This window comes from Nothobranchius furzeri, chromosome 19 (genome assembly GCF_043380555.1).
Source record: "Nothobranchius furzeri strain GRZ-AD chromosome 19, NfurGRZ-RIMD1, whole genome shotgun sequence".
Classification (NCBI taxonomy): domain Eukaryota; kingdom Metazoa; phylum Chordata; class Actinopteri; order Cyprinodontiformes; family Nothobranchiidae; genus Nothobranchius; species Nothobranchius furzeri.
This window is the reverse complement of record NC_091759.1, coordinates 16421244-16446879: the sequence shown is the minus strand read 5'-3', so window position 1 is coordinate 16446879 and position 25636 is coordinate 16421244. Positions and strand designations below refer to the sequence as shown.

At 42.6% G+C, this 25636-nt stretch overlaps 2 protein-coding genes across 3 annotated transcripts in view; both read right to left on the bottom strand.

Moving 5' to 3' along the window:
• Positions 1-10067: 10067 nt before the first annotated feature.
• Positions 10068-12462, bottom strand: edn2 (endothelin 2). The gene is made up of 5 exons (XM_015976467.3): positions 12287-12462; positions 11760-11913; positions 11541-11654; positions 10886-10969; positions 10068-10785 (listed from the first exon to the last, which is right to left on the bottom strand). Exons 1-5 carry the CDS (start codon positions 12345-12347, stop codon positions 10707-10709), a joined length of 492 nt encoding a protein of 163 aa, XP_015831953.1. The 5' UTR covers positions 12348-12462; the 3' UTR covers positions 10068-10706.
• A 10905-nt stretch (positions 12463-23367) lies between these two features.
• hivep3a (HIVEP zinc finger 3a) overlaps positions 23368-25636 on the bottom strand; it is a 43575-nt gene continuing 41306 nt past the window's right edge. For both annotated transcript variants that reach the window (XM_015976463.3, XM_015976465.3), the window contains exon 7: positions 23368-24593. In XM_015976463.3, coding sequence (XP_015831949.1) covers positions 24138-24593 — 456 coding nt within the window. In that variant the 3' untranslated portion in view covers positions 23368-24137. The remainder of the gene's footprint in view (positions 24594-25636) is intronic.

Here is a 25636-nt window from a genome sequence, read left to right as displayed (position 1 = left end):
GTTTCTGGCCGCGTGTTGACGTGGAGTCCTTTTTGTTTATTGAACTGTTTGTCTGCTGCTCCTGTTCGCCCTGTTTCTAGCCAGCCTCCCTTGGAACCACCTGACATCAGTAATGTTCCCCCCGAATATACAGACTTGGCTGCGGTGTTCAGTAAGGTTCGTGCTAAGAACCTGCCCCCTCACCGTCCTTACGACTGTGCTGTGGACCTCCTTCCTGGTGCTCAACCTCCTAAAGGCCGTCTCTATCCTCTGTCCATCCCTGAGACAACAGCCATGGAGGAATACATTCAGGAGGGCTTACAGGCAGGCATTATTCGGCCATCCTCATCACCTGCGGGGGCAGGGTTTTTCTTTGTGGGCAAGAAGGATGGGGGTTTACGGCCGTGTATTGACTACAGGGGTCTGAATAGCGTCACGGTTCGTAACACTTACCCCCTGCCTCTCTTGCAGTCTGCCTTTGACCAGATTAGAGGGGCTCGGGTGTTCACTAAGCTGGATCTACGGAACGCTTATCATCTGGTGCGCATACGGGAGGGGGATGAGTGGAAAACTGCCTTCAACACCCCGTTTGGCCATTTTGAATACCTGGTGATGCCTTTTGGACTGACAAACGCACCAGCTGTGTTTCAGTGTTTTATTAATGATGTGTTGAAGGACATGATTAACAGATTTGTGTACGTCTATCTGGATGACATTTTAATTTTCTCCCCAGACCGTAAAACACATGTGCAGCACGTCAGGGCCGTTCTGCAGCGCCTACTTGAGAACCAGCTTTTCTGTAAGGCTGAAAAGTGTGAGTTTCACACCACCAAGACTAAGTTCTTGGGGCATGTGATCACGCCTGGAGAGGTACAGATGGACAGTGACAAGGTCAAAGCGGTTCTCGAGTGGCCTACACCTACTGGTCGGAAGCAGCTTCAACGCTTCCTGGGGTTCGCCAACTTCTACAGGCGCTTCATCAGAGGTTTCAGTGGCGTGGCTGCACCCCTCCACAGACTCACCTCGGCTAAGGTACGTTTTGTCTGGGACACTGCTGCCGACATGGCCTTTGCCGAGCTCAAAAGACGGTTCTCTGCGGCCCCTATCCTGACCCAGCCTGACACCTCCAAGCAATTCATTGTGGAGGTTGATGCGTCTGAGTCAGGGGTGGGTGCTGTGCTGTCACAGAGAGCGTCTGATAATAAAGTACATCCCTGCGCGTATTTCTCCTGCAAGCTCACTCCTGCAGAGAGAAATTACGACATAGGGAACAGAGAGTTGCTAGCTGTTAAGCTAGCACTCGAAGAATGGCGCCACTGGTTGGAGGGTGCTGAGCAGCCGTTTTTGGTGTGGACCGACCATAAGAACTTGGAGTATGTACGGACTGCCAAGCGCCTTAACCCCCGCCAAGCACGGTGGGCTCTGTTTTTTGACAGGTTTAACTTCAACCTCTCCTTCCGTCCGGGCAGTAAGAACATTAAACCTGATGCCCTGTCCCGCCAGTACCAGCAGGAAGGTGAGGCTTTGGAGTCAGAGTCCACGTTCATCGTGCCGCCCAACTTGGTCCTTGGGGTCTCTCGTTGGTCCTTGGAGCGCAGAATCAATGCTGCAGTCCGAGACCCCACTACCATTCCGTCTGGATGCCCCCCGCACTGTTTGTTTGTTCCCCCAGGTTTTCGCCCGGCGGTGTTGAAATGGGGGCATTCATCACGCCTGGCCTGCCATCCTGGGGTAACCAGGACTGCCTTCCTGGTAGCGCAGCGGTTCTGGTGGCCTACGGTGTCGTCTGACGTTCGAGCTTTTGTCTCCTCTTGCCCAGTGTGTGCCAGCGTCAAGTCACCCAGAACTCCTCCGGCTGGACTCCTGCAACCTCTACCTGTTCCCTCCAGACCTTGGTCCCACATTGCAATGGACTTCATCACTGGACTACCCAACTCTAAGGGTAAGACTGTGATCCTGACTGTAGTGGACAGGTTTTCAAAGATGGTGCATGCTATACCCCTGCAGAGATTGCCATCGGCTCAGCAACTGGCGGAGGTGGTGGTGCGGCATGTTTTTCGGCTGCACGGACTTCCGGAGAACATCACCTCGGATCGAGGACCCCAGTTTGTTGCAGCTTTTTGGAAGGAGTTCTGCAGACTCCTTGGAATAACGGTCAGTCTGAGCTCTGGTTTCCACCCTCAGACAAATGGTCAAGTAGAGCGCTTTAACCAGGATCTGGAGACCACCCTGCGTGCTATGTGCCTGAAGAACCCCCAGACTTGGTCCTCTCAACTCCCCTGGGCTGAGTATTCGCACAACACCCTGGTTAATTCTACTGGCTTCTCCCCCTTCCAGGCTGCCTACGGGTACCAACCACCTCTCTTCCCCCATCAGGAGAGGTCGGCTTCCACCTCCGGTCCTGCAGCATTCGTGAGGCGCTGCCGTCGTACATGGACTGAGTACCGTTCCCGACTGGTTCGGAACCAGGAACGGTTCACCTCCGTGGCTAACCGCCGGAGGTCTGCTGCTCCGGAGTACAAGGTGGGTGACAGGGTTTGGCTCTCTTCGGCTGATCTGCCACTGAAGGGGGGTGCCAGGAAGATGCAGCCCCGATTCATCGGACCCTTCCCCATCACCAAGGTCATCAACCCAGTAGCCGTCAGGTTGGAGCTCCCTCGGGCACTGAGAGTCCACCCTGTGTTCCATGTGAGCAAGCTGAAGCCTGAGAGACTCTGTCCCCTGCAGACGCCACCTGCGGTCCCTCCAGCTCCCCGCATTGTGGATGGCGGACCTGTCTACAGCGTGAATAAGCTCTTGGCCTCGAGGAGAGTGGGCAGGGGCGTCCAATACCTCGTGGACTGGGTGGGTTATGGCCCGGCGGACAGGCAATGGGTCCCAGAACGCCACATCCTCAGCCGTGATCTGATCGATCAGTTTCACCGGGAACACCCCACCCAGCCGAGACGTCCGTCTGGGAGCCGGACTTTGTGAGGGGGGTTATGTTATGATTCGCCCCTTTTTGTGCTTGTGTTTAACTTTTTCTCTGTTGTTTTTGTTCAGGTCAGCTGCAGCTCCTCTCAGGAATCCTCCCCTTCCCTGTGAGCCTCCTGGAGTGCTGCAGCTGAACCACATCATCTTGATTGCCCCTCACCCTATTTCAGGCCACTGCTGCCAGTCATCAGTGTGGAGTTGTCTTTGCTGAGTTGTACATGTATGGATTGAGTTTGGTTTTGGTTTTTGGTTCCCACAGTCAGTGGAGGAAGTTTTGTTTATTAAATCTTTTTGAACTCTGGATAAAGGATCTTTATTCCTGCAAATGGGTTACTGCAGAGGCAAACCGTAACAAAATGTTTTTATGTTAATGTAAATGTTTTATGTTGATGTAAATGTTTTTATGTTAATGTAAATGTTTTATGTTGATGTAAATGTTTTATGTTATTGTAAATGTTTTATGTTATTGTAAATGTTTTATGTTAATGTAAATGTTTTATGTTAATGTAAATGTTTTTATGTTGATGTAAATGTTTTTATGTTGATGTAAATGTTTTTATGTTAATGTAAATGTTTTTATGTTAATGTAAATGTTTTTATGTTAATGTAAATGTTTTATGTTAATGTAAATGTTTTATGTTAATGTAAATGTTTTATGTTGATGTAAATGTTTTTATGTTGATGTAAATGTTTTTATGTTGATGTAAATGTTTTTATGTTGATGTAAATGTTTTTATGTTGATGTAAATGTTTTATGTTGATGTAAATGTTTTATGTTGATGTAAATGTTTTATGTTGATGTAAATGTTTTATGTTGATGTAAATGTTTTATGTTGATGTAAATGTTTTATGTTGATGTAAATGTTTTATGTTGATGTAAATGTTTTTATGTTGATGTAAATGTTTTTATGTTGATGTAAATGTTTTTATGTGAGTAGTTTTCAGCACTCTGGGTGTCCTTTGGATTGTTTAAAGTGCTATATAAATAAAGTTGATGATGATGAGAACCACTTTATTTATTATTTTGTTTTATTTTTTATCTCCACCACATATTTACAGCGATACTATGTTAGATTGTTATGTTTATGTTTATTTATGTGGCAGACGCTTTTATCCAAAGCGACGTACAGTTTATAACCTATAGGGCATGTTGTGATGTGTGGGGGAAACCGGAGAACCCGGAGGAAACCCACGCATGCATGGGGAGAACACGCAACTCCACGCAGAAAGGCCGCAGCCGAGTTTTGAACCTGCAACCTTCTTGCTGCGAGGCAACAGTGCTAACCACAGCGCCACCATGCAGATTGTTGTTAAGAGGCATGAACAATAACATTTAAGCTAGCTTGTTTTGCAGATTTGCTATCGTAGCTTTAAGACTCTATTCGATGAATAAAACACAAACGTGACAAAAACCGTAGCCCTCCTCTGATCCGAAGCATCTCCTGACATTACATCCTCCAGCCAGTCCATCTGAAAATTCTAGTCATGAAATGCACAAAACAGTTCAACTGAACTCTTTCCAGAATCGTCTGAATGCTTTATAATCAGCAGACTGAACTGAGGCCAGAATGAACAGGAAAAAACATTCACATAACAGTGAATGAAAAAGTGTTATGTGGATGCCATGATTACGTTTCGTATCAGCTTCCTTCTCTGGCAGCAAGTGTGCTCCTGCTTCTCCTTTGTTTCTCTTCCTCTCCTGGATCTGTCCTGCACTGAAGGAATTTAGCAGGAATGCAGAAACGGCATCCTGTTTGTATCCGATACTCTGAGTCAGCTATCCAGACTCTGTAGCGTTCTGCAGGGGGTCCAAATTCTTGGTGATGTCAGGTTTTCTAACACCGATGCGTGTGATTACTGCGTGGCTTAGTTTGAGTTTCTTCTCCGGAGATCTTTTGGTTAATAGCTAAACCTGGCACATTTCATGATCACTCTCAGCTCTTTAGTCAACACGATCTGTCATGCATTAAACACTTGACCCGTCACCTGGGATGTCCTTCAGATAAAACAGAGCAATGCCCCCATCACCCTCTAATAACCACATCCCTCTGATAGAGCAGCCTATCTAAAGTCAACAGCAGCGATGCACGAGACGGGCTCCTCGCCGTGGAACAACATCCACAGCACGTTATGGGACACACACACACACACAAATCCTTTGTAGCAGTCACATGCTTGGCTTTATTTTGCTCTTCAATGAGGTTTATGGCACCTGCTTTCTAGTTAAATGTTAAGCAGACACACCTGCTTAAGCGTAGTCAGGCCGCAGGGAAGCCTAAACGTGTTTCGTAGAAAACAAACAGGTATGTTGTTTATTCCTGGAAATGTGTGCAACTTCAACTCTAACACGCTCAGGATTTTTTGATGCCTCTGAGTTGTAGTTTGCACCTCCATGATCTCCAACACCAACTCCCAGGGTGGAGCTGCAGTCATTATACATTTGCTGGAAGAAGATATCAGTTTTATTGTTGATTTTGTTTATATGAGTTAGAAAATATGGCTGTAAATGTAGCACACCTAACAGTTAATGCTTTATCCTCTTGTTACTCCCCACACCTCGACTCTACCCTGTTTATACAAAGGAAGAGGGAAAATCAAAACTGGGGTGTTGCTGCTCACTGTTTTATGTAGGTCTGTAGTTTGAATCCACCTGGTCCAAAGTTCAGGTGTGTTTCACAAGCTACCTGCTACATTTAGCTGCAACTGCTCCCGGAGTTTCCGACGTTGGAGTGCAAACACTGGAGGAGTTTGTCAGGGACATCCAAAGGCAATAATTCTGATTTCCTCATGGACTACAATCCATTCACACACCACCTGAATGGTTGCATTTCCACCGGCTGCAAAGTGTCACATTTTGGATGTTTCACAGAAGCGTAGGTCTGCAAAATGTTTGCTTTGAGTCCGTTTTTTATGTGTTACACTTCTAGAACGCATCAAGCTCAGCAGTTCAGATTGGTTCAGACAGGAAGTCAAACAAGAAAGTAGTTTAAAACATCTGGAAACTTTCAACATAAAATTCACAGTCACACTAAAAGTTTCCAGTTGCTTAACTAGTAGAAACAAATAGGTGATTTCCTGTGAAACCTCTGCAGCCTAGATAAACACAAAAGAGACTAAACTACAAATCATTTTGGATATTTGCTGCCTTACGTGTTATCGCGTAAACTGCCGAAACGACTTGTGTTGCAATTCTCTGGTGATTTCGGGACCAGTTACGTAGAAAACTTTCACTGCAGTTTTGCTTCTGACACGCTCAGTGGGAAGGGACTCGCTGCTGAGCGTGCGGGTAAAAGGCACCTCACAACCCTCTGGAGGCGGGCGTTGCAGATGTGCAACGTTAAAACCTACCTACCTGGTTACTCCACACACGTGTTTCATGAGCATTTTTAAACTCAGAAGTACCCCTGAAGGACTTAGTTGTTCGTCCTTTTATCAGAACTTATTTTGAGCCTGAGGTTAAGTTAAGTGCCGCTTACACATTTAGCAGAACGCTTGTTAGCAATTGTTGTGAATGCAGTGAAATGTAGGTGCAACAGTTATACGAAGCCCATCCGCAGTCTAGTACTTATCTACATAAACGTTATCAAAGCCTTTGACTGAGATGCTGCAGGCGTCAGAGACCATGGGGTGGTTATGGTACACACAATGATCTTCTTTTTTCTTATTTAACACAGTGAAGTAATTATTGGCTGACATATTTCGGCCGGAACTTCCTCCTTCGTCAGAGCCGCCAGCTCTTTGTGGCGTCACTTCTGTTTATGTGCGGGCAGCAGAGGACGATGTCGCCCTCTGCTGGCCGCATCCTTCATGCTGATAACACAGTCCCATGTGTGATCCAACGTGTGAATGCGTCGTCTCTGTTCACGGAGCTGTGTCTGCGTGTCCTTATCTCTGTCACTTCCTTCTGTATTGTTGTTGTTCCGTATTTATGATCCGCGTGCTGTCCTAATCTATTACGGGATTTTCCCTTGTGCGCTGGTTCGTTAGCGCAGATCTTTTCATAGAACTGTCCGCGTCCTGTTTTGCTGCTCTTGTGTGCCTTTACTTTGTTTCTTTCTCACACTCTTTTTGATGTTCTGTTTTTGTGTGCTGAGTTGGCGTCCTGTTTCTCCTATGGATGTTTTGCTGCAGAGTTGGTATTTCGTAGATGGCATCGCATTTTTGCCCAGCTGGTATTTTGTCTTTTGGGTGTACCTCTCTTTTCTTGACCATCAGGTATGGTTTTGTTGGTGTGTTGATGTTGTGTCTTTTAGTTGCTGTCCTTATTTTTTTGTTATGCCTTTGATGTAAGGAAGGGTTATTGGTGGTTTTGGTTCTGCTCCCTCTGTGGTCCTGGTTCTCCTCGATGGTTTGTTTTTTCTTTCTGTTGTTGTTTTCCGTTCTTTAGTGCCTGTGTTGGGCATCTGCAGGTTTTTAGTGTGTTGGTCCTCTAGTTTGCGATCCTGTTCTTCAGTTATCATGTTAGCTCTGTGGTATAGTGTTCTGATAACTGATCATTTGTGTATGGTGGGATGTTCTGATGTCCATAGTAGGTATTGATCTGTATGTGTTGATTCCTGCTTTCTGGTTATTTTCATGTCCATTAATGCTATGCTGTTCTCTTTTTCTTCTTCATGTGTAAATTGTATGATGTTTGTGTTGTTGATACTGTTTAGATGTTTTGTTAGCATGTCTGCTTGTCTTTTAGGGATTACCAAAATGTTCCATAACTTTACGTTGCAGTTTGGTGTGTGTGTGTGTGTGTGTGTGTGTGTGTGTGTGTGTGTGTGTGTGTGTGTGTGTGTGTGTGTGTGTGTGTGTGTGTGTGTGTGTGTGTGTGTGTGTGTGTGATGCTTCTTGCTCCAGGTTTTCCATGAAGAGTTCACAGAGGGTGGCTGATAGCGGGTTTCTCATCGCAAATCCTTCTAATTGTTTGTAAATAAGTCAGTTGTATGTGAAGTCTGTGGGGTCTGCTACCAGTTTTATTGTTTTATGTGGTCTGCCTTCAGCTTAGTCCTTGTGTGTGACGTTCTGTCTTGTTTGATTCTGTTTATTACTATGTCGATGGTTTTTTGGGAGGGAGTTTTTGTAAACAGAGAAGTGATGTCGTGTGAAATGGGTATGTCGCTGTCGTCTATTGTAGACTTTTTGAGTTCGTTGGCTAGTTCCGTGCAATTTTTTCAGTGTTGCTCTGTATTGCCTAATAGTGGACTGATGATTCTGCTTATTTAGTTGCCATTTTGTACGTGGATGTACCTCTGCTGTCAACTATTGGTCTCAGTGGAGTGTCCTGTTCATGCATCTTGGGTGTTTTATATATTCTTGGTATAATGTATGCCTTTGGGATCCATTGTTTGTACATGTTTTCTGGGATTTTTCCTTTTTCCATTAATGGTTGAAACATTTTTTTCATGTTTTTTTATTTTTTCTGTAGGGTCTTCTGTTGATGTGCGCAGCAGAGGGCGAAATCGTCCTCTGCTGCGCACATCAACAGAAGAACAGCTGGAGGCTCTGACAAGGGCGGAAGTTCCGGCCAAAACATGTCAGCCGAAGGTAAAGAAACATCTACGTACTTCACTGAATCATCACACCGAACGAACATACAGAAGAATACGGTACGCATTTAGGACATCCTCAGATCTTAGGAAAACATCATCGGCATCAAATGGCCACTGCGGGTAGTTCATTGAAAACAAAGCATTGAATGTCAAAATTAACACATTATGCTTCTGACTAAATGGCATCACGAATAAAGGTCCCAGAAAAGTGTGAGGGAGAGACTTCCTGCAGGTGCCACCATTTTCAGGTGTTGTTTTATGAACGTTATTTAAATTGTTGCATTTGTTAAAAACACACATCAAATATCCGCCGAAAACGGTTGTTCGCCTAAGAACAGAAGGAAAGGGAAGTGCCGTTGTTTGGTCACAGCCAAGTTGTTGACCAAACATGTCAACGTGCAACATAATGTAAGAACGTAAGACACAGACTCCTACTGTTATTTATCACAACCTAAACATAACCTAATATAACATCAGCATGGCAAAGACACAGGGAGAAGAGATTTAGCATAACTTGGTGTTATCAGGAGCCTGAATGTTGTGTTCTTCCTCTGTCGCACGTTGATGACATACTCTGACAACAATTTGGCAGCGTCCTGACAACGGTGCCACCTGCACGATGCTTCTCTCTGAGGCATTCCCATCGGAGAGCAACTATACAGTTAATTTAAGAGAGCTTCTGCCTTGCAGATTCTTTGAGCATCACAGGGTTATGGGCTCGACACACGAGAGGCGATGTGGTAATCGCAGGTCTTATTTCCTGCTAAGCGACACACGAAAAATGTGCATGTGAAACTTTGTGCTCGTGTTGTGCACAGGCTATCCCTGAAATCTGAGAAAATTTCAACTTATCATCGCTGTCACTCGGACAAGGACCAGTCAGCCTGACCAATGAGCAGACAGGATGCTTCCCAGTGAATCTCCGGGTGAACATGAAGGAGAAGTTAATACTTGCCACGTTGGATTTTCCAGAGCTTTGCCACGTTTCTATAAAATATTTTAGAAATCCTCACAAAAAGGCAGCAGCATGAGAAATTGTTGGTGCCAGAATTAGTGCAACAGGTAAGTTTACTTACTGACACAGTTTTGTAAGTGTATCTAGTGCAATAGCAAACCTGAATAATTTGTGTATTAAACAACTCTGAACTGCTTTAATAACCCAAAATTCCCTCCAACCCAGCAGCCAACCGCAGCCATGGAAGGCTTTCTACACGGCCTGAAACAGAGCGTGTTGCCGCTGGCCGCATGTCGCATGTATCAGGTTATCAAAGCCATAGTGACGAGTTTTACTTTTCACGGTCGTTTGTCGTCTTCCACGTGTCAAGAACAGCTTTTATTTTTATGGCAATGTTTTGTTGTTGTTGTTGTTATTATTATTTTAACACCTCTAAAAAGCCCACTAAAGGTAAACAATATGCTTTGAAATTGAACCCAAAAACAAAGCCTCTAAGAATACCAACAATGTTTTTTCTGCATAGAAATAAGAAAACATCTGTTGTCAGTTCAAACAGCAGCGTTTTTTATAGTTAGTTATTAGCTTTTAGTCAAAAAAGAAACCAAAACAATGTGCAACAAAGATGCATTCAAGTTTTTTCTTTATTATTATTTTCTCATACAAAATCCAGGGTTTCAGTTCTAGAAATATAAACATCTTTGAATAAGTTAGAGCATAAATAAATTCTTCTATTTACAATTATTGCAATCAAGTCAACGGTAAACTTCAAAGACTGTAAACTCACTTTAGACTGAGTTCTCATTCAGACACTTGGAAATGAAACCATCTCTGCACTTTTGGCTAACTGAACATCAGTGAACCCTCCTGGTTTGTTGTTGATCAAAACATTCGAGTGGTTATTTCTTAGCTGCCTTTTACGAGTACGGCCAAAGACCTTAAGCTGTTTGTGTCTCAGACTTCAAGCAGAAGAGTCGAATCCAGCAGATAGAGAGGAATTCACCAGGAACTGGTCCCAATGGCTTTGATGGTTTCCTCTTCAGCTACTGGGTTCATTTTAAGCCCATTACTGTTCATAATAATAATAATAAAACATAATGTTCCTCCTTCATTAGGAAGCTACTGCTCTTCCAAAGTTTCACTTCTTTGTCCTTCTGTGGTTTCACCAGAATTTCGGACCTGCTTGTCCATTTAGACCCTGAGATCTCCTGTGATAGGCACCGAATCCACGATGACAGAAATGTTCTTCCTCCTTGGTCTAGTCTTTAACTTGCTTCTCCAGAAGAGTCCGCCCTTGAAGACTGGGACGCTTTTGCAATCTTCATGTTGGACTGGACAAGAGACCTAAAATAAATAAAGAAAATCCACATTTCAGGTGCTTGTCTCTCAGGAACAACCATAAAATGTGCCGAGCATTGAAATGTAGGCTTTTATCTCTGTTTACCTTAAAGATGCCAACAACTGTTTGCTGTTTGCTCTCGTGGATTTCTTCACTAAACTTGAGTCTTCAGCTCTGCTGTCCTCCGAGCTGTGGACAAACACAAAGGTGCCATTAAATGAATGCATGAAACTTTTAGATGACTCAGTAAATAAAATCTTTACGAGTTGGTCAGTTTTTGACCCCTTTGCCATCTGGTGTTTACACACAATGAACTCAAGTGTTTTCCAGGACTACCTAAGAGAAATCTATAGTTGTGCTTCATTGGTAAAGAAAGACATTTTCCTTCTTACAAACATCTTCAAGGATAACATCTAAAGTTGATGACTAATTCATAGTGGTGGTTTCAGAACTCCGATAACCCAAAGACGCAACAAGCATTCCCTTGACTCACAGCAGAAATGTAAACTTTCCAAAAATAGCAGCACCACTAATAAACCATTTGTCATTTGGTTGTTGTCCTCTGGAGAAATGCAGGTCTATCAGTGCTACCCTCATGCCGCAGAGCCGCTATCACAGACTCCATCATTCAGCCCTCTCTAACTCGTCCCATGTGTCACATATTTCTCAGATGCATCATACGAGAAGCTTCTCTGATCTTACGGTGTGATTATCAGAGGGTGGACAGGGGACAAGACTGGCTTCCCCGAGCAGCGTTTACCTTTCATAACAGAAGGCTCGGCAGCGTTTGTCCGTGAGGTCACTGCACTGGCATCGGTTGGCTGACCGCCGCCGCCGAGACAAAGACCCTCCCAGACCATGAGGAAGTAGTTTACTGTACAAGAAAGGGAAACATTTAGATGTGGTATTGATATTTTTAAAATAATCTCTGTGGGATTAGGTGTTAGGATTGGTAGTAAGTGTTTTCCTTGGAGTTTACCTTGGTGTGTTAACCCAGATGATGTCCAGGTGGCAGAAGTAGATGCACTCGGTGTCATACCAGCTGTTACAGGAGCAGCGTTTGGTCCTGATGTGGTTTGGATGTGACACCTGAAGGGGTGCCTCTGGCCGATCAGATAGAGGAAGTCCCCAACCTGGAATACCCAAAGAATCCTGAGATTAACCCGGTGTGATGTTGTTAGTGATTAATTTCACCCACTAGTGTGCTCAAACAGATGTGACACTGTTGTAAATCAGCTCTAAGTCAAATAAAACAGAGATAAAAAGGCAGTGTTGACACTGATTGCTTAAAAATGTTTTTTTTATCGAAGTCAAATCATCTCTGGAGGCCTGAAGTCACGTTGTTTTCGCTCTTTAGGAATACAAAGCTGCTGAATGAAACAGCAGCTTCTTTTTTAGCTTTCTGATCAGTAAATATGCCTTTATGCTCTAATGAACCCAACGATTCGCTCTAAACCTGAAAATATTTACCCAATACGTAAACAAATACTCAAAAACCAAACTCACCTTCACGCAGAGCCATGCAGGTAAATAACAAAGTGAGGATCTTGCTCAGCAAAGAAGTCATTGTGAGCTTGTTTTAGTGAAGTTTTCAGTAAAAAAAGCAACAGATGTCAGTTGATGTGCTACAGAAAACAAGTCTACGATCCTTGTAGGAGAGCAGCGACAGGTGCTTTATGTTCATGACACATTCAGGAGCCTCTACTTATACCTCCATGGCTCCTCCTACTTCTGTGTACTTGGCTATTGTTACACAAGACACTCAGACTCCACCTGCCACCCCCTCCGCTCTCCACCATCCTCACCACAAACACACACAACATTCCAGCCATGACCTTCCTAAAGCTGCTGGAGCTGCTACAGCCGGCGAGTTCAAACCAGCATCCTTCTACCATGGCACTTTATAGCCACATCAGATCGCAAGTTCAAGTGGCTAAGGGGAGAAAAACGTTTGTGTTGTAGAGCAAATCGTAGAATAAGAACATGGATATGAAACAGTAACGGTAGCGGTAGTTAGACTCCTAGAAGAAGTTCATATAACATGCGTGTATTAGGATGTACATGAACTGCACAACATGCAAAGAGAAAAGTTAAAACTGCTTTCAGTGACTCATTAGTATTGCCATGGTGACCAGCAGTAGCTGCTTAAGGTCATCATGAGGTCATCATGAGGACCAGGGACACAGACGGAACCTCAGAGAGTCCACTGCTGCGTGAAAACTATGAATTGTTTTCTAAATAATCTTAACTGAAAGACAGAAAGCCATGATGGACGTCAGGAATGTAACGATACATCAATCTACATTGATTTTATTTGAATTTATTGATTTACATCACATTTATGATCAGTGACCCAAAAACAAAATTTGATAGATTAAGTGTAAATGAAAAGCATTTTAAATGAGAAAATAGCTTTATTTTAAAGTTCTGCTAACATGCCGTTTTCCACCTGTTCCCGCTCACCTCCAAACGTGTCAAAAGATGAAGCTAGCCACGTCATGGTCAACATTGTAAAAATATTGAAGAATTTGTCACTCCCATGGGAACTGATTGTGTTCCATTGCTTCATATCAATCAGTGGGTCCCAAATCAAATCAAATCTAAATGTTATTGGGACTGAGTCTGAGATATCTGCAAACATCGAATCGCAATCCAAAAACTGTATTAATATACAACTATTTAGTGATCAAACTAGCGAGTAATGGACATGCATGTGTATTTGTGTTTTTGCAGTATTTGGCTAGTTAAAAAGACCTGTCACTTCTAGTTTTGAGTAGAGCATTTTCAACAAACCTATAACTGAAGTTTACAAAAAAGAACAAGTCCTATTGCAGTGAAAACTGGTGGAAGAAGACAGAAAACCCTATTTTTGATGTATAGTTCTATATGTCACTTTTGTACCTTTAAACATACGTAGTTTATGGAATAAAAACAATGTTTAAATCGTAAATATGGGTAAATATTGCCTAAATATTGAAACATTCAAAGCAACTCTTAAAGTATCTTTCTGGAGTTTTCCCCTTTCAAAAATCGCGTGATTTTTCAGAAATCTGTAAAAGTGATTGTCTCATCATGTACTGTGATATAATGTAAGCAATACGTCTTTATTTATTTATTTGCTAAGCACGCCCCCTGCCCCGCAGAGCTCCGTGTAATGGGAAACTGAGAACCGACCAGATAGTGTTAGACTATCGCTTACCTGCTTCTAATTTAAAGAGGGACTGCACACCATCAGAAAATGTAACTCCACCCCAAGTCAAGATTTGAAAAATGCTATGAAAGTGGGCGTTGCCAGGAGGCACAGAGTGGCATGGCCAAGTGTGGGGAATTTCAATCCTGGGAGGGAGGGGGAGTGGGAGGAGACTGTACCGATGACGTGAAATTGTTCCAGCCCCAGTCAATCACAAGTTTAAAATGCAGTAGCTGCTGTTCTGCCACAGGGGGGCAGCACTAAGACGTTTTTAGACTTAGATCCTAGATTTAATCAAGTTTACACAAACATGTAAAATGCAGAGAAACAGAAAGATTACATTTGTAAAGACCCAAGTATACAGTTTATAAGACAAAAAAAAGTTATTTTGGGGTTTAGTTACTCTTTAAGGAATACCTCGGCTGATGCAGAGTTGATGAACTTTTCTTGAACAAGTAAGTCTTTAAAATATGTGAACACAACATGACATGAAAATAATACTTGTAAAACTGCGTGTTTTAGCCAGGGGCGGCGTTAGGTCCGGCTACTTGGGCTGAAGCCCCGGATGTTTTATGAAAAGCCCCGGATCTAAATCGTGGAAGTAACATGCAGTACCAAAGTCCAACAGAGAGGGAGCAGCTGGCAGTAGTTTGTATACAGCCTGCCTGAGCCTCCACCACTGAAGAAGAAGCCCTTCAGCAGCCGGCTTCTTCTACACTCTCTGCCTGAAACGCATGAGTGAAGATGGACATAAGGACGTTTTTAGACCAAAAGTACCACGACAGAACCCCAGCTCTGATGAGACTGGTGCTGACTCAGGTTTTTGAGTCTTATTTGAAAATGTTTGTTGTGCTGCTGGTTTGCCTAAAGTTAGCTTACTATTAGGTAAAGTTGTTGGAGAAAGAAAGGGAATATTTACTATCATCTCACACTAAACACTAACAGGAACAATACTCTGCCCTGAATATGCTTAATATGTAGCTTCAGATTAAAAATTATGTGGTACAAGACAAATATATATGATGTTGACTAGTGCATGTCACGTGTGTGTGTGTGTGTGTGTGTGTGTGTGTGTGTGTGTGTGTGTGTGTGTGCGCGCGCGTGTGTGTTAAGCCCCGGATCTACTTCAATCCTAAATCCGCCCCTGGTTTTAGCTCTGTTTGTCGGCTATAAAAGGACATAAATAAACTAGAAACGTGAAGTCGCCATCTTAAAAAACTGAAGAAATTATTTGTGTGATTTGCTTGTCAACCACTAGATGGTGCCATCGGATAAGAGAAATACTCTGGATAGAGCCTTTAATAGGTTTTGTGCTTCTCCCTCCTAATGGTTGAAAGCAGAATTACAACTACAACCCTGCCGCAGCCCGCTGTAGCTAGTGCTAACAATGAGCTAACACTGATGCGAGCCAACTGATAATAAGCCACAAAGTAAAAAGTATTACTTAGTTACGTACCTAAGTACTACTTACTAGTCCAGTAGCCAAACAGCCAGGTCACCATCAGTCTGCATCAGATTTTGTAGCCTCCTTTGGCTCCCCAAAATGAGGGTAGCCATGTTAGATGTATTCTCTGGTTTTAGCTCTTTGTTTCACCTCCAAACATGTTGGGTGTTTCTCAATGTCAAGGCGCTTAGCCTTGAGAGGCGATGTCTTGCGAGGACACTGTCCTTCCTTGGTCAAAGAAAATTATTAAATGGAACAGGCGTGCATCACGTTACCGCGGCTTCCACGGCGGTCACGTAACGTCACGTGACACAAGATATAACATTATAATTTTTACGTATTAGTTTCAATATAAATATATATATATATATATATATATATATATATATATATATATATATATATATATATATATATATATAAAACGAGCCTTTAACTTTTAAAATTGTGTATATATATTTATTAAATAAATATATAAGCAAGTTACTAACCGCTAGCCACCAAAGCTGCACCTAATAAGCAACTAACCAACCATAGTTAACTTCTTTGGATCTTAAAAAAAAATTAAAATTAGTTGACTTACAGTACTTTAAAACTTGAAATTTGCCCCCAAAGTAGCTGTCAGCTTCTGATCCGCCATCTTTTAGAAAATATCGCGGTGTATTCTGTTTTTTTTTTTTTTTTTTTTTTTTACCAAGGCTAGGCTACAAGACACCTCCCGTGTATCCTTGCTCGGCTAGCTAAATGGCTAACAAACGGAGAACACACGCCTCGGTAGAACATGAACATTGGAACATGTCTTGGCGGTTCCTGATGACGTATCTCCTAGGCAACCAGGGCAGGGCCAAGACATCAAGGCGAAGTTCCTTGGCATTGAGAAATACCCATTACCCTCTTACTTTTACTTTCATGCTCCACCATGATGCCAACAGAATACAGCAACATGTATTTTCTTCTGCTTTTTATTGATGTTTGGCAAAGTAAAAGATAATTGCTAGCCTTTATATTAGCTAAGCAACTATTGCCGTGAAGCAAGTTTCCACAGGTGCTGACCTGAATCACAAAAGTTGTTAACTGCAGTTTCTGGTCAGCAGAAGGCTATTCTGGTGAACCACAGTAATCAGTTAGAAAGCAATATCTTTAAGTGTTAAAACTCTTTAGTGTTGCTTTAATAAAATGCCACCTAAGCTTTATAGTTTCCCCATCCTGTATTTTGTTTTTCTTTTTATTTAATCGCAGACGTAAAAAATTCACAACAATAATCTTCAGCAATGCAGAGTTGAGAAGAGATGCCGTTGCCTTAAAAAAATCTTTTGTTTTCCACAGTCAGACATTCGGATGAAGCAGGAGGCAGCAGAGGAAGAGATGAGCTGTGGCAGAGGCTTAGCCTTCTGATATGAGGATGCAGAGAAGGGCTGTCAGCACCCCCCACAGGAAGCTGAGGTCATTTCACTGTCGTCTAACACAAACAGTCCCTGCATGCAACACAGGCTGACCTTCATGAAGAAATACACAGCCAACTGCCTCATCAGCTCCCTGCATGCATGTAGGAAAGGAAAAATCCACATGTCCAGGTTGTCTGACCAGCTTGTCTTTGCGAACACCCTCAGGTTCGGTTGACTGTCATCACAAATGAAAAACGGATGTAAACTGATATAAAAACAGAAAATTAGGGATTATTGGGACTTTAGAATGAGAATACAAGAGTGGTGGTAAGAGTGTCAACAGCTGATTTATTTATAGGGGTTCATTTTGATTATTTGGGCAAAAATGTGCATTGATCATACAGTTGTGGCCCAATGTTTGGGAAATGACACAAATATTGGTTTTCACAAAGTGCTTTTAGCTGTTTCTGTGATGATATGAAATAAAATACAAATTCAAAGTTTTTTTTTATTAACAATTACATCAAGTTTATCCAAAGAGTCAATATTCACTGTGTTGTTGTCATGGACACAGGACTGAGCAGAATGGGGAGACAGGACAGGTTGTGACACGTGTACCTTCTTTTTCAAGGCTTCTGCAGTTCCTCCTGGCATGCTGTCCATCAATATCTTGACTGATGACAATCCATTCTTTTATAATCAATGCTTGGAGTTTGTCACAATTAGTAGATTTTGAGAATTTCCTGACATGGGCACAAAATTTGAATTTTTTGGTCCCAGAGCCACTTGGTTATCGTATTATTGTTGCCTGTGAACCCCTGTATATGAAATACAATAATGACTGCGTGTGTTTCCTTTAGTGTAACCATGGTTAACAGGAAGAACAATGATGTCAAGCATCACCCTCCTTTTAATGCATCCAGTTTGCTTTTCTTTAATTTCCCTGTTTGTTTTTAAAAGGTTCAGGATGCATTCACAAACAGGAGACAATACAGTTTTTACGTCATGTCAATGAGGAATTTTGCATCATCGCTCCAGGGAAGCAACAGCTGTAGCATCATTACGATGAGGAGGAAATTTCCAAAAGGATGGGAAAATGCACAAAGGTTGACGATTGAACAAATACCGGTTTGTAGTGCGGGGGGGAAACAGTAGTTAAAAGGTAATTCCTGACACCCATTTCCATACTCCTGATGCTTTCTCCAGAAATGGCAGCGTGGCAGAGGAAAAACATGTGCCCTTATCGGCTCCTCACTTCCGCCTGATGCTGAGGGCGACAGAGGAATGTCAGGCACCATGACGACAAACAACTAGCGTAATCATGATTGCAGAATCTGTGGAAATTCCTCTTGGATGACCAAAAATGTCCAGACAGTGACACAAAAGGACGCAAACACACTTAATAAGGCACATTCCAGAATATTTGTCACTTTTGCCATGTATTACGGGTATGTTTTCATTGTGCAAATTGATTATATCTTTTATAAATGCAGAGAAAGTGCTGAAACACCATTTTTGTTTTATGTTTATGTTTATTTATTTAGCAGATGCTTTTCTCCAAAGCAACTTACAATTTATAACCTATAGGGCATGTTGTGATCTGTGGGGGAAACCGGAGTACCCGGAGGAAACCCACGCATGCATGGGGAGAACACGCAACTCCACGCAGAAAGGCCGCAGCCGAGTTTCGAACCTGCAACCTTCGTGCTGCGAGGCAACAGTGCTAACATCTGTGCCACCATGCAGCCATTTGTTTAGATCAAATTAATTAAAGGAAGTAATTTTACAAAGAATGGCATTGGTCCAAATATAGAACCCAGAGGGACACCATCATAAATAATAAGTTAGGTTGCTTAAAGGGACAATTAGCAACCTTTTCATGTTTTTTCAGTCATTTCCTTGAGCCAGTATGTGCTAAAATCACCCTTTACAGGGTTAATGACAGGCCACCCAGCCCCTATCGCCCCTGTAGTCAGAGTATCGCACTTGCAACTTCACAGTTGCAGGTCTAGTCTGCTGGGACTTAGAAAAAAATAAGCTGACTTTCCTGATGCTGCTGTCTGGCTTCAGCACATTTCCTGCATGTTTTAGATCATGAACCCAGCAGATTTGTTTAATTTAGTGATGAATCACTCCTCTAGACACTTTGGAACGCTGGAAAACGTTTCGGCTGGTAGATTAAGGTGCTAAAAAGACTAACGCACAGCGAGGAGATAGTTTCGCTTCTACACACGGACACTAGGGGGTGCTAAAAGCAAGCAAATCTGCTTAGTATCCCTTTAATTTCTACTTGAAGACCATTGGAGATGGGCACCAACCCCTGAGCCGCTACTGAGGATTAGGGACTTAAGATAATGGCTGTGTCCAAATTCAGGGTTAGAACCCGGCAGATCCTGTCAACTACAGTTGGGTCCTTCCTTGATCACTAGAGTAAGCCACTCCCTTCCTCTCAGGAAGGGAGGGTTGGGGCTTCTCCGGCAGCAGTCTCCCTGGGGTCTCTGTCCTCCGGGGAGATCTCTGGATCCCTGGGGTTTGGAACTCCTGCTTCTTCCATGGATTTTTGGGGGCAGGTCTCAAATGTATGGACTTGGGCATTTTTGACACGTCACTTCAGGCTGTGGTTGGCACTAAATGCACTATGAATTATAACCGTGTGCTTTTTCAGCAAAAATTGCTGCCGTTATATATCCTCATGGTGCAATCCTTCAAATTCTAATAAATCAAGGACAGATTTAGGGATGCACTTTGAGTGTTTTTCGAGCACGGACAAACTTTTTGCTTCACTGTGACATAATCGGCCTTAAAATGCAGACTTGGAAGGATGCAGCCCCTGAATGTGGTCACATTCCAATGAATAAATGAATGAATTTTAGCTGAAAGTGATTTAGGGAATTCTTAACCCCTTCATCATTATTTAAAGTCTTAGATTAGATAATTAGTCTACACATAGCAGAAGGTGTATCAGAACAGCAGGTGTTGGAGATAAACCATGATACATACAGGTGTGGTTAAAGATTATCTGATCATGTAACACTGCTGCAACACTAGTGCTAAGATGCTGGTTTACACATTCCTCTGAGGTAAATCAGTACAAAACACCGAACACAACACAAAAAAATGGTGACATACTTGTCATATGATGGAAAACACGGACAGTTGGAGGCAAGAGAAGAGCACAGAACAGTGACTCAGAGGAAGATTTCAAAAGCAAACTTCTGCCAAGAGATCAAAGTTACGATTAATGGTTTCACTGCCTGTTTTCTGCAGGGGATGTGGGTGTCTGCCACACCTGTCTACAGCAGCTACAAAAGGATGAAAGAAGCTGGAGGTGCGACCAGACACACGTCAAACGGATCAAATCTGGAGTTTGAGCGGAAAGTTGGGCATTCTGATTACTTTTATACATGGGATATATACTTCTTACACAGATGATAAAAAAAATTCTTAATGAAGAAACTATTGTTGATATTTCACAGACATTATTTCTCCCTTTTCTACAATAAAAGTAAACCCTCTTAATCTGGCAATCCAAGGAATGTTTCGAGGAGTTTTTTAATTATTAGTGAGCCCTGGACCCCCCTGAGAGTTTCTGTATGATGACATGGTTTAGTAGCATTCAGGGTATGATGTCATCTCGGTTCACGGAAGGGTGCATGAACCATGAGGGCTTGCTCTCTACCGCCACTAAGTGGACACATGAGGCTCCTGCTGTTTTCAGAAACTAAGACCTGAAAGAACAGAAAAGAGGAAAGATGGACACACACACACACACACACACACACACACACACACACACACACACACACACACACACACACACACACACACACGAGGACTCTAGGGCAAGGTGTGTGAGGATCCATGAAATCACTACATCCATCTGACTCTGCTGTCGTTGGGTGGAATTCCAACAAAGGTGAGTCTGGATAAAAAGGGACAGCAGCTCAGTGCCAGGAGGGAATCACTGTGTCCAAGAGGCGAGACCTTTGACCTCCCCATCACATTTCATTCCCTACAAAATGATTTTCCATGTTTAGAAATTGCTTGTTTATTTTTTGCAAGCACTTTCCTTTCTCCCATATTTCTAGCTTTGATAAAAATAAACTCATTCAAATCAAAATTTCTGCTTAATTATGTGGGTTTTTTTTTTTTATTGTCAGCTAGGTAACCTTGACCGGGCCTTTTCACCAGACACGTATGGGTTGAGTGAACATCACACACAGCATTTATCTGCCATTACAGTGGATGTTTGCGTTTCCACCAACTGCTAAGCCGGGGGTCGGCAACCCGCGGCTCTGGAGCCGCATGCGGCTCTTCCATCCATCTGATGCGGCTCTCTGTGCTTGTAAAATAATGAATGGATATTTAAATAAAATGCTTTATACTTTACTGCATTAATTTTACATCTGTAAGCTAATTCTAAATGTAAAGATTGTCTGCGTAAACCTGAACAGGTCCAACCCGGTGTTCTGAGAAAACGTCCTACTTTGGCAAAACGTCCTACTCGTAGGATAATTTTACGGTGTTTTACATGACACAAACCCTAAACCTAACCCCAAAAATCAAGTATCAACGTCAATAAAAAGTACTAATACTTACAACTTACCCATTTTCCTGCAAATATGACAACGGAGTAGCATTCCCTTTTTGTGCTGTGCGCATGCGCGCACATGCTCAGGAACAACGGGTAGGACAGTTTACCGGGTTGGAGAAATTCCCAGAACACCGGTCTTACTGTGAGACCGGGTTGACGCGTCACACTTGTGCGTAATCATATAGGCGCTTCCTGGGCTGACGAGGATGTGAGATTCTGGGATTCTCCTCAGACGGCTCCTGGATGTGTCGCCACATTGGAGACAGGAACAAGCGCTATTCAGCCAAAGTTTCATAATCAGGGAACATTTTCTAAGTGACAAGTCTCTCTGAGAGACCGGGTTTGGAAAACTCTCGCTTCAGTCGGAGGAATCTTCCTGCATGCGCTCTGGTTCTGCAACGCGCTCCAAGCCAATCTCCACATCTTCAGCTTGCTGTGGACCTTATGTAGTTCACGCTGACAGCGAGCTGCGCTGAGCAGTGTCCAGCTCAGATGTTCAGATAGCAATCTTTTCTTGAGTGATTTAGCTACATCTGCGATGTGCGTAGAATAAAGTGTCAGTTCGTCTGCATGCGTCGGGGTAATTCTTTCTATTCTTTCTCCGTCAAAATAAACCTTCAAATACGGGAACTATCCGGTCAACACAAGCCCTGCTTTTAACTGTTCTGTTTTCTTGTGAAAATAGATCAAATTAAACTTGATTACCACCAGAGCCAGGCGCACTGCACCGTTATCTCCGTCGCTGTAAATGAGGGAAAAACAAAATGATCGGATCCTTTTCTGACCTTCCCCACCTACAAAGTTTAATTACAACAATCAAACGTGACAGAGCCTGGATTTGTATTCTGAACAGTCTAAACATGTTTTAAAAAGAAACGTATGACAAAAGTGGCACCTGCTCAGTAAAACCACCAACAGGGTGAAAAATATCTAAATATTGTAGCAGAGACGGGCTACAGCTTCTGGATCCACTTTATATAAATCGTTTTATTGATTATCTTCTTATGAAAGATAACTTTGAAGTACACGAGAGACCGGTACCGGCTGCAGTCACCTGTTGTGAGCAGAGCTCTGCTGTCTGAGGGTAGGCCCCGCCCACAACGCCGCGGCTGCCGTGGCTCCCAGTGTTTACTTTACTGTGGGAAACGGGTAATAATGGCTCTTTGATGGGAACAGGTTGCCGACCCCTGCGCTAAGCGTTACAATTTGGAAGCGTTGCTCACGCTTTAAATCTATTTTTTACTCGCTACCCTTCCAGATGGCTGGGGTCTTGTTTATATTAGTGTAATGGTTTCTGTTTGTAGTCCCTTCTGTTAAATACCCAATTATTTCAATGATTTGATTTTATTATCTTCAGGTCTATTTGGTCATTTATTTTAGGTATTGTAGTACTTTATAGTAAATGGAGTAGAGAGGAACCAGAGTTTCTTCCATATTTAAAAAAAAAAGAATGCAGTTACTTTTCCTAGTAATTAGTTCCTTTTATAATACTATAACTCAGTTACTAACTTAGCAAAATTATAGGGAAGTCGTTAGTAACTATAACTAATTCCTTTTTTAGTAACTGCCCAAAACTGGTCTTTGGAAAACATAAAATAAATCACAGACCTTTTTGGATACATGCTGCCGTCTCCTTGCCAGTTATTGTGTGAACTACCAAAATCACACGTGACCTTGCAGGACCAGCTGCATGTTCTGCGTCTGAAGTGCTGCTGGTGGGATGGGAGCTTGTGGGTGAGTCATGTCCAATACCTTATGTGCTGTAAGGGTGAGATTAAAACATCTTTTGCATAATCTCCAATTAACAAAATAACGTGTTGCATTATTTGGCAGCCTGACCAACTCAAGAACAATCACATGCTTTGAATTCCTCACATAGTTTTTACAGCTCATCTTCCATCAGCGAACATTTTAAACATTTCAGTGTGTTTTCCTGGAATAAAATAAAACGAGTAACAGAAACAACAAAAGAGACACATTCCACAGTTTTAATATAAATCTGTAAAAATGAGAAGTTTAATTGCAAACATGAAAATGGTTGAGTGATTTTATCATTTAGAAAAGCAAGAAAACAAAGGTTGGTGTATCTGACAAATGGAACAAAACTGCACCATAGCCACCATGAACCAAGATCCCACCGGTAAGCAAATCATCAGTGCACTGCAATAACGTTTGACCTGCAACTTCTTTTCCTTAGAAACAAAAACCTTTACAAAAAGCTGAATGCAACCCTGCTTTTCCAAACACAAAGACAATAATAACAAAACTAACAAATTAGACCAATAATCACAGCTTTAAGAATGAGTTTCCAAACCACAATCCTGACTAAAAAATTGCACTTCAAAATACTGGTCTGAGTGAATAAATAGTTGTGGTACTTTTCTCTATCTGTTTTGGTAATACAGTACATTAACACAGCAACAGTATGTTAGAGCTGTTTATGAGTAATCCATGTTCAATCCTGCCGCGTTTGCATATTGTACAGAATTTGCATATTAGCACATAAATAAATGAACAACAGAGAACATCAAACGAGGGTAAAAAAGATTTACAAAAACATACTGCATATCTAACATAGTGCCTATCTATATATTTATATATATAAATATTTATATTATTCATTAATTACATAACCGCATCATTCAGAAGCTCTAGTCTGTAGTTGTCAGACTCTAAACCAAAGAAAGGTTCTGCCCTTTCTGGTCTAGAGTCCCTTTGCACTGTCCCTTAAACCCCCCCTCCTATCAGAGGTGTGTCTGGGAGGAAGGAGGTGTTTTTTGGCCTTGGTTGGTGTTGATGTAAACATGCCTCTCAAGTGAATCTGGATGTCCAATGACTTTTCCATGAGTTGATGCTTGCTGGACGGAGACGCCTTCTCCTGCAGACGATTGTCCTGAAATCTCGGGTTCCTCCTGGTCTGTCTCATTTGGTGCATTTTGTTGGAGTGTCACAGAGAGCCTTCCTGTCGGACTGCTGGGGGACGTCGGGCCAGCTGTGAGTGCCGTCTGGCTGCACACCAGGCTGTACAGAGGGAGGGTGGACCTGGGCTGAATCATGTGAATCCCCCCGATGGGAATCAAGAGGCTTGGAGATCTGTTGGGCTGCTGCGAGTGCAGAGGGAGATGACTCAGGAGGTTGGTGGGTCCTCGGACCCGTGTGAGATGTGGGCTGATGTGGATCAGGCTGGCCTCACTCCCAGACTTCAACAACAAACACATGAAATCAGACTTCAGTGATTCTGATGAGAACACAGATGTTCCACATATGATTTTTAGATTATTCCACCAATGCAATCAGCCTCAAACCATAATTGAATCTTTTTTCTTATTTATTAAAAAGATAAATATTGACCTCATAGCTAAAATGAATTAAATTGGGTTTATATTTTTGTCCAAAAGAGTATGACTCAGCACTAAAGATTCCCTCAATTAAAAAACAAAGTTTGTCGGATAAGAAATATTCTGGATTGTAGCTTTATGGTAAATTAATAATCTGTATTTTATAGCGCCTTCTTATGGTTCTACCCAAGGTGCTTCACAACATAATCTTTCGCACGCTGGTGATGGTGAGCTACAATGTAGCCACAGCTGCCCTGGAAAACACTGACAGAGGTGAGCACGGCACCGGTCCCTCCGACCAGCACCAGCAGGCAAGGTGGGTTAAGTGTCTTGCCCAAGCCCCCACAATGCGGCTCAGAAATTGGTCTCAACCCAGAAGTACCAAAAATTGCAGTTCCACCCTCATCCACTAGGGGCTGGTGTCAGAAGCGAGCAAATCCTCATTGACTCCCATGTTAAAAATACCAATTTCACAGCAGAAATAAACATGTTTACAGCCTGGTACCAGAACATGTTTTTGGTTTAAATGATCTAGTTTACACTCATGACAACTCTGAGGGGGGTGATTTTTTTTCTCACTCTTCTGTTTAAGTGTATTAAAAGCCTAAAATTCTGTATAATTAATGAGCATCAGACCCACGTGACCACAGAGCTAGCTCCGTGGAAAGGCCTCAGTAGAGCCTCGGTCTGGCCTGGAAACTGTTCTGGGATTTTGAGTCTCTGTGTTTGTGTATTCTTGTTTGGATATTATTTGTGCAATTGTTGGACAAAATGACTTGCTGTGGCATTAATTGCACTAATAGAGCGTCCAAGGAGTCTCCACTTCATTTTTTTCAGTAAGTAAAATTATATTTATGTATTTTAGGTCACTGCTGAGCTGAGCTTAGATTTTAACATGTACTGTT